Genomic DNA, 9476 nt, shown 5'->3' on the forward strand with positions numbered 1-9476 from the left:
CGAGCCCTTGGCGTGTGTCAGAGTCCAGAGAAATCAAGGCAAAGTAGGTGAGCCCCTGATTTGGGATCTCCCGGCCTAGCAGCAAGATGCCCAGTCCAGGGGAAGCCACTGCAGAGGTGACTGCGGGGAATGGTTCCCGCGTCTCCTGGGGACCCGTGACAGCAGCGGCTCTGTGGTCAACAAACCCATCCTGTTGCTAAGGGGAAAACAATCACTGAGGAAAGTGCACACGGGTTGCTCTTGGTAGAGCCTGGACTGGGAATCACACAGACATTAAAGTCTATGTGACCAGGGGACAGGAGTCCCCACTGGCAGGGCCGCCTCAGCTCACTGCTGGGGTCCCGAGTCCTAGCATCAAGCCAGACGGCGTCGTCATGGTCCCTGTGCCCGCTTGCCTGCTGAGGGGGCGAAGCCATGCCGGTTAGCCAACGCGAAATCCCAGACGCTGCTGCAGAGCCCAGCTTAGTCCCCTCCTTCGGACCCCCAGGCCACTGTCCCTCCAGCCCTGGTCCTCGCATCTGCCCCACCCATGCACCAGGTCTCCCCTCTCCCAGCCAGTCCCTCGCCCACTTGCACCTTCTGGCCCTCAGAGCCATATAATGTTCCCTTTCGATCTTTTTCTTCCAATGTTATCCCATCAATGAATGTATCCTAACTCTCAGATGTCTGTTTGGTTCCAGAATCAGGATCAGTGAGGGTCAACAAATTCTTTTTCCATTTGGCTAGTATTAGAACTAACGCTTCTCCTTCTTCTTCTTTTTTTTAATTTTTAATGTTTATTTATTCTTGAGGGAGAGAGAGAGAGAGACAGCCTGCGTGGGGGAGGGGCACAGAGACAGGGAGACACAGAATCTGAAACAGGCTCCAGGCTCCAAGCCGTCAGCACAGATCCCGACGTGGGACTCGAACTCGGGAACCATGAGATCATGACCTGAGCCAAAGTCGGAGGCTTAACTGAGCCACTCAGGCGCCCCGAACTAATGCTTCTTAAATAGGCATTGACGGATGGGGAAGAGATAGACTGAGGCTGGTTGAGCAGATGAGAGCTGGGGAGCCTTGCTCGGAACCCGTATACTCAGCTCTCTACTAGTTGGTTCTCCTAAGAGCACTCTCTCACAAGGAAGGACGACACTCTTGTCGCCGAGAGGCAGCACGGTGTGTGTGTCTCCCGGGGTCACCTCAGCCACTTCAGTGTTCAGCCCTCCACAGTGTTAAGCTGACTCCCCCTGACATCCGAGGTTCCGGCCTTGACTTCTGTGACCTCCCGCCCATCGTTCCAAATGCCTGCATGGCTGTCCCCATTCTGATGTCTCACGCAGTGGTGCAAGCCGACACATTCCAGATGGAGCCAGCCGTTCATTTACCACCCCCTCCCCAGCCCTGCCACCCCCCACCCACGCAGCCTGACCTCGCCAGCCTCTTATCCATTCTCCCCACTTGCTCACAGCCCTTCAGGACTATGAAGCCCCTCCTACCAGGGCCTCCCACCCCATCTCCCTCCCTTCCTTACCTGCCTCCTCAGACAGGTCTTCTCTGCTCGCCCTGTGCCCAGTTCATCCCAGCCCTCCAGCTAGTCTGTCTCTGCCTCCTTTGTTTCCCTCAGACTTCAGCACTACGTGAACACCGTGTTTCTTAGTCACTGTGTTTTTGTTTTCTTGCCTGTCAGACGTGGATTTTATGAGAACAGAGACTGGCTGCTCTGTTCACACCCATATTACCTTCTGGCCCAGGGCCTGGTACTTACTAAGCACTCCATAACTATTTTGCTGTAGGAATGAATGAATGAATGAATGAATGAATGAATGAATGAATGAATAAATCCACTGTCCAAAGAATGAAGGAACCGCGGAGGACCTGGGGTCCCCGAGGGACATCAGAGGATGCTGGCCTCACAGGGTGCTGACCTGGAGAAGGGAAGGGAGCCCTGGGGTGTGACTTTGGGCGTTTTTCCCCTCCAGGGTCCCTCCATGCAGTGGCTCCAGCATCACGGAAATCATCAACCCCAACTACATGGGGGTGGTGCCCTTCGGACACATGAAGCAGTCCTTGTCCCCTGACCAGCAGCCCACAGCCTGGAGCTATGACCAGCCACTAAAGGACTCATCCCTGGGGCCTGGAAGGGGAGAGAGCCCCCCAACACCACCGTCCCAGGCACCCATATCACCGAAGAAGTTTTCGTCCTCCACAACAACCCGGGGCCCCTGCCCCAGGACACAGGAGTCAAGGTGAGCGTCCTCTTCATCAAGTCCTCTCCCTTCCCTGGCTTTTCATCACCGGGAAACCTGACCCTAGAATAGAAGCTGCATGAAGCTAGGGTTGCGTGTCCACTTTGATCATCGACTCATCCTCAGGGCCTAGAACACAGTAGGCACTCAATAAATGCCTATGAAATCGCCGTGTCCTACCCTATTGGTATAAATTGGAAAGACTTAAAAAAATAGAACATTTTTTAAGATAGTGCCCCAAAAAACAACTTCCCGTAAAAACTACATTCATTGGAAAATATGTTTCTATCACCAGCGAGCCTTCATGCAACCTCTCAGGGAACAGGTGGGGATTTCTGAGTTCCCCTGCTTTTTCAGCCACAAGGGTCCTGTTCCCATCCACAACGTTTCCATCTCTCCTTTTGAGGCCAGTAAGAAAAAGCAGTAGCTATGGGGTGGGGGGTGGGGGCATGGATTTTGAAGGGTGGGAGGGCAGCCGGCCTGCAGAAGGAGTTTGGCCAAAAAACTTTGGGAAAGGCCAGGAGCCCAGAGAAAGCTGGCTTGCATCTCGAACTGGGCCAGGAGGACAGAGCCAGGAGGAGCTCAGGCCAGGCAGCCAAATCTCCATCCACTTCTCACTTGTGCCACGTAACACGTGAAGCCATCCTTTAGCACCTCATGGAAATGCCGGAGAGGGAGCCCTACGAGTTTTCCAGTAAGCACAGGATGACCGGGAAATTAAAAGTGCAGATCCCGATTAACCATGATTGGAGAGGTACAAAATATCATGAGCACCGTCTTTCCTTGGTAATGACTTCAGGGGGCTGCTTCTGGACCTCTCTTCCCCTCTGAGGTCCTCTGTTCCTCAATGGTGTCTTCCATCATTTATGAGGAGCCAGGGAAGGGACCGTCGTCACACATCATCGTTCTTGCTTAGCACACCTGGCCTGGCAGGAGCTTCCTTTGGATTGAGGGGTACTTTACAGGTTTGCTTCTCAAGCATTTTTGCTAAAAACAAATTGGACAGATGCACGGAGGGGAGGAGGATGTGATAGGACAGGAGCAGTCGCGAGGCCCCTGACCCTCACCCTGTCTCTCTGTGGCCCTAGTCTTCAGGGTTTGTTGATAATATTTTTGGACTGTGGTCATCCTGTAAGAGCCTTGGAAGAGGTTTCTCCCTGGGAAATGAAAACAAAAGCTACCGTTTGACGGGTGCTGAGGTCCCTCTGTGGCAGCCCTGATTCTTTAAGTGTAATGATTTTAAGTTGCCAAAGTCAGTGTATCTTTGTACTTAACAACTTGAACACAGCACACAGCCTGGAACTGGGTGGGGATGTATTCTCTTTGGTTCCACGGGTGACAGCTTCAGAACGGGCACATCTGTAGGGAAGGGGTCCCCAGGGTGGGGTTCTAAGCTCACTTCGCACAACCGAGGTGATTCTAGGCAAGAAGCCAGCAGCTCCCATGCCTGGCGGCAACCCTCTCCACTACTCAGACCCCCGGCTCAGCCTGAGTGAAAGGCTGGAGGGGGGGTGTCCCCGGCACCCTCTGTTCCCTGCCACCTCCACCCCACACCCAGGTGGAGTGAACAGCTGTTTCCGTTTGCTCAAGACTGTCCCCATTTCAGCACTGGGAACCCACGTCTCAGGGAACTCTCGAATCCTGGGCAAGCTGGGACATAGCTCTGGGCTGAAGTCGTGTGGTGAGGAAGGGGGGCCCGTCTCAGACCCTGCTCAGTGCTTCGCTTTAGAAAGGAAGATTCTGGAATCTGACAAGTGGGGTTATTTTGCCCCCTGGATATTGGTTCACTCATTCCACAGGCATGGCCTCCTCTGGAACTTGGTTTCTTGTAACCTGCGGTCAGGGATATAAGACTTTTTGAATTTCTTGTGGTTTTCCCCAGTCGCCCTGCCCCCACCAGACCCCTCTCTCGGAGTGACAAGAGCCCCCTCAGGTGGAAGTCTTAACTTGCCTCCTGCTCTTTTCCCAGGGAAGGAACTTTGGAATCACCAAAACACTCACTCCCAGTGGCCTCTTCCCGGCCCTGCCCCTGATCCTCCTGTCTGTCATTTCAGCTGCCAGGAATCAGGCCATGCATTTTTCTTTCCTGCTTCTCGACTCTATCAGAAACGTCTGGTCGATGCTGCTTGTACCTTCCTGCACCTTCCTCCCTGCACCAATAGCCAAGATCTTTGAGGATCCAGCAGGGGTACAGAGGGTGGCCTGACGTGGAGGGGCAGCTTTCAAAGTCTTTGTTCAAGGCCCCAACAATTCTGATTGTGCAACTGCTTCTAGGTCTTTCCAAAGAGTAATGAGCAAAAACCCCAAGTCAACAGTCAAGCCCCCTTTGGCATGTCCCCGAGGCTCGCCTCCCCCACACCCGTGGCCTCTCGTCTCATGAGGACCCATGTGAGGGTGACATCTTGCCTCTGTCCCTGGAGCCCCACGCCTATTCCCTGAAGAGCCTATTAGCCTTGGCCTTTCCACGACTTTGGAACAGTGTTTCAGTGCACATTCCATCAGTAAGAGGCGTCGCGGCCTCAACACTTCATTGGTTTCCTAGGGACCTGCTTGTTCACGACAGCTTCCCCTTTTTGCAGAAAGCAGAACCCAGAACACTCCCCCCCCACCCCTACCCCCGGGAGGGAGACTGTGCTGTTGGCCAGAAAATAAAACGTGTTCCCATTCCGGATTATAATTCGCTCAGCAGGAAATCACCTCGAGTCAAAGCAGCAACAATTCAGGAAACACATCAACACAGGCAGCTCTTCCCTCCTTGCAGTTGGAACCCGGAGTGTCTGCGCTGCCCAGAGTCACACAGGCCTGTCCGCTTGCCCGGCGCTGGCCCACGTCTCTCCCGGTTCCCTCTGAGTTTTGGCACGGCCACCCCATTTTTCTTTCCCTCTTTGAGTGAAGGAAACCACACTAACCAGGACCTCTCCAGGGAGAGAGGGCTGTGTGGTTGGGAAGAATGCTATGCTCATCGGGAGCATCGGTCCCCTGAGCACAGATTTTTGTCTGGTTTGTGGCCCCCTCCTGTGCCTGAGGCAGCATCCCACACATTGGGGGCCCCTGCTGTCTGTTAAACGGAACTCCTTGAGCTGGGGCCCTGGAGCAGCACAGATAGGTCGCTGAGGGGGTGCGGTCCCCCGCAGGCTTCTGTTCTGAGGGTCTGAACAGAATTTGCTAGAGACAACATAGAGGCTGTGGGGTTCTTAGGAGGGGAGTCCAGGAAAGGAGGTCCGTTAGCTGCTGGGAGGCGCGGGGGTGTGGAGGGCAGGCTTCTCTGACAAGGACTGAAGAGGTGCCTTTGGCATTGATGGTGCCATAGAAGTGAATTCCTTCTCTTTCTCCTATGAAACCTTCAGCGAAGCCCCCACCTTGCTCCCTAGTGCTCCAGTGTGAGCAATGAAAAGGTCTAAGGCAAGAGGTGAGCTTACCTGTGAGATCATCAACAGATGAGCAACACGGCACCGTCTCCTCTCATTTTTAGATTTGTTTAATTGAAGTGAAATGCCCATAACAAAATTAACTTTTTTTTTTTTAAAGAATAGAAATACTCAGTTTTGGTGGCGCCCAGGCTCGTGAGTTTGGGCCCCACTTTGCATTCTGTGCTGGACGGCTCGGAACCTGGAGCCTGCTTCAGGTTCTGTGTTTCCCTCTCTCTCTGCCCTTCCCCCACTTGCACTCTGTCTCTCTCAAAAACAGACATTTAAAAAAATTTATTTTAACGTTAAAAAAAGAAATATTTTTTTCTCATCGCAGTCAAAATGGAAGGAAATCTTTTATATGAAACTCCAGGAAAATCATTGCTGGATGCTTCTTTTTCTTTCTTTTTTTCAATTTTATTTAAGGTCTAGCTAACATTTCGTGTAATACTGGCTGCAGGACTGGAATTCAGTGACTCATCACTTACATATAATACCCAGTGCTCAAGACTGTGCCCTCCTCAATACCCACCGCCCATTTAGCCCATTCCTTGCCCTCAGATTAACCATTTTATTGTTTATTTGTTTTGTATGTTTTATTTTTGAGAGAGAGACGCATCGGCAGCACATACACTAAAGTGAACATTTCGCGGGCATTCAGAACAATCACAAAGTTGGGCAACCATCACCTCCATCTGGTTCCAAACGCTTTGATCCCCGCAAAAGAAAACCCCGTCGGAATTAAGCAGCCATTGTTCACACGTGCTTCTCTGTGTCTCCCCTCTGCCACCCTTCAGGCCCTGCGACATGGGCAAGAACTCAGCAGAACCTTCCCCTCAGGAGGACCCGCAGCTGACCAAGCCTGAGATGTTTGAGAACCCGCTTTATGGGTCTGTGAGTTCTTTCCCTAAGCTGCTTCCCAGGAAAGAGCAGGAATCGCCCAAAATGCTGAGGAAGGAGCCGCCGCCCTGCCCGGACCCGGGAATCTTGTCGCCCAGCATCCTGCTCCCCAAAGCCCAGGAGGCGGAGGGCACCAAGGGGACAGGCAAGCCGGCGCCCGCGCCCGCGCCCTTCCTCAGCCCCACGCCCCGGCTCCGCTCCTTCACCTGCTCGTCCTCCGCGGAGAGCCGGCCCGCGGGCGGGGACAAGAGCCAGGGCAAGGCCAAGGCCCCCGCCGGCTCCCAAGCCCCGGTGCCGGCCAAGAGGCCCATCAAGCCTTCCAGGTCCGAACTGAGCCAGCAGACCCCACCCGCGCCGGCGCAGCGGCCGCCCCTCCCGGTCAAGAGCCCCGCCGTCCTGCACCTGCAGCACTCCAAGGGCCGCGACTACCGCGAGAACGCCGAGCTGCCCCACCACGGCAAGCACCGGCCCGAGGACGCGCCGCTCGGCCGGGCGGCCATGCAGGTGCGCGGTGAGGGTGCGTGTACGCAGGCGCGCGAGACCGCCGCCGTGCCTGGGGGCGTGCCCAGGGAGGGAGTGGGGGTGTGGGTGTGTCCCCGGCCCCTCTGTGCCTGCGGGCGTGCCCAGGGGTGCCTGTGCATGCCTGTGGTAAGACAGCAGGCCCCTGTTCAAATCTCAGAATTTGAACCCAGACCTCCAGTCCCTGCTCCAACACTAAAAGGGCTAAATAAGGCGCTGGGGACAAACTCTCTGAGCCCTCCTGTGTCTGGCCTTCAGGAACTCAGGCTCCACAGACACAAAGACCCCGGATCGTTTACATTTCACAGTCGCCATCATTAGTGTTAGTACTTAAATGTTTCCCAGTATTTTGGAGACTTCAGATGTGCTGTCCCCTTCCTTCCTATAAAGTAGATTTTTTAGCAAAACTAATAGTGGTTAAGAACTACCTCAGGAGCCAGACTGTCTTGGGTTTGGATCCCAGCTCTCCCACTTTCTGGCTCTGTGCCCTGAGCCTCAGTTTACTCATCTGTAAAAGGGGGCTATTAATGGAATCTGCCTCATAGGTTTATAGGGAGGGTTGCATTTTATTATATGTTATTGCTATGTTATAATTTACATATTAACTATATATTATACATTACATATTATTTCTTCCGTATACTATAATGATCACATATGCATATAACATGTGCATATATATTAGAAACCAATTCCGTAAAACAGTGTGTTGGCTCTTTCTAGCGCCATGTTAAAGGAAGCCTGATCTAGCCCACCTTGTGTAAGGACGTGGGCACCTTCAGTTAGATCTGGCCTGGTGGAGATTTTGGCACTGAGAGTCTTCTGTTCTTGTCCCACAGTAAAGCCCCCGGTGAACTGCCAGCGAGACAGGAGCCCAGAGGAACAGCGTGAAGCCACTTGGACCCTCTCTCAGGACCCCCTGTTGACTCCTCCTACCTAGCTTCCTGTGCAAGGCTTCCCATTTTTCAGGAGAGGGCCTAGCTTCTGTGTGGTCACAGAGTGCTCTGGCTGTGAAACTTGGCACCAAATGCTAAGGTTGGAAGGGAAAGTGTACTTGGGCCCCCAGCTTGATCTTGGTACTTGGGACCCATGAGCCTTGTTCCGGTCATCATTTTGAAGAAAGGAACTAAAGCGCTGATTTGCAGGTGGAGATATAAGATAATAATAATAATATTAATATTAATAATAATAATGGCTACATGTCTGGAGCACTCACCACATGCTAGGTACTGTGCTAAGTGCTTTACAAACATAAGTTGTGTCTTCTTCAGCCAACCGAAACCACATCCCAGACCCCCAGTTCAAAACAGTGTGTTCTGAGTGGTTTGGACAAAGCATTAAAAATTAAGGCCAGTGCCTTCCTGGAGCGAGACAGGGCTTGGCCTTTAGGGAGCTGAAGAGTGAGTGGTTAATTTAGGGTACAACAAACCTGGCCTTGTCTAGCTTCAGTGATGCCCACTGCTTTCGCTAAAGCCCTGGGGGGTCCAGCGGAGCTGGCGCCGAGGGAAGGGATCTCAGTTCTTCAGTCGGAAAGGGAAGGAAAATCAGCTCCTACTCTACAGCGGAGACATCCGGCTCCCACCTGTGCTGGAGACACCCAGGCCCTCCTCGAGGTGGGCAGCTATCACCAGGCGGTGGGCTGAGCCAATCCCCCCAGCACTTATCGTGCTAAGAGAAAAGTCTCTGCCGTCGTTCCCAAAGCCGAGCTCTCCTGCCTGGCTGCCAAGCGAGGGGGATCCTCTCCGTTCCAGCTCTCAGGACAGCGTAGCCATCTCCTCCCGAACTCCGTGGCTTTTGGCTCTGCTTCCTTGGTTACTGGGAGGGTAGGCTGGTGGCGTCTTTTCTTGTGTTGCTTTTTTGACATACAGAATTAGTGTAGGAAACCGAATCCAGAAGCGTGAGTACAGGAGAATGGGTACGCACCCCACGTCCCCGTGTGTGTCAGTCTGTGTGACCAATAAATTGTGCCTTTCTCACTCAGATCCCATCTGTGTGGCATTTTTTCCTGACATTCAGCCACAGACATGCTCCTAGGCTGCTGGGGCTGCAGAGCGGCCGGCACGGGAGGAGAGGAGGTTGGGGTTCGTGGTGGTGAGGGGCACTCATTACCCTGACTAGAGGGGACTTTGTAGCACCGGGTTGACGTTGGGCAGAGACCAGTAGATGTTACACGGCTTTGTGGATTCCAGGCCCCAGGCAGCCGGCCAGCTTCCACCAGTGTCGTCCCCCCCCCCCCCCCCCCCCCCCCGGACATACCACCACCACCTGCTGTCCTGCAGCCGCCAGGTCCTGCTGGCTCTCGTAAGTGTTCGTGGCTGAGCTCCGGAGACCGTGAACGCATGTAGACAGTCCCCAGGTTGTGGGCCTCCAGCTCCCTGCATTCAGGGAGGGCCGGTGGGGGTGTGCTTGACCCACCCCCACCCCC

The 9476-nt window shown here is 53.8% G+C and overlaps 1 protein-coding gene across 1 annotated transcript in view; it reads left to right on the forward strand.

Moving 5' to 3' along the window:
* Nucleotides 1–9030, forward strand: part of INPP5D (inositol polyphosphate-5-phosphatase D) — a 124085-nt gene extending 115055 nt beyond the window's left edge. Inside the window, exons 25-27 of the mRNA XM_043578200.1 lie at nucleotides 1959–2225; nucleotides 6430–7036; nucleotides 7891–9030. Coding sequence (XP_043434135.1) covers nucleotides 1959–2225; nucleotides 6430–7036; nucleotides 7891–7893 — 877 coding nt within the window. The 3' untranslated portion in view covers nucleotides 7894–9030. The remainder of the gene's footprint in view (nucleotides 1–1958; nucleotides 2226–6429; nucleotides 7037–7890) is intronic.
* The last annotated feature ends 446 nt before the right edge of the window (nucleotides 9031–9476 follow it).

Source organism: Prionailurus bengalensis, chromosome C1 (genome assembly GCF_016509475.1).
Source record: "Prionailurus bengalensis isolate Pbe53 chromosome C1, Fcat_Pben_1.1_paternal_pri, whole genome shotgun sequence".
Taxonomy (NCBI): Eukaryota; Metazoa; Chordata; class Mammalia; order Carnivora; family Felidae; genus Prionailurus; species Prionailurus bengalensis.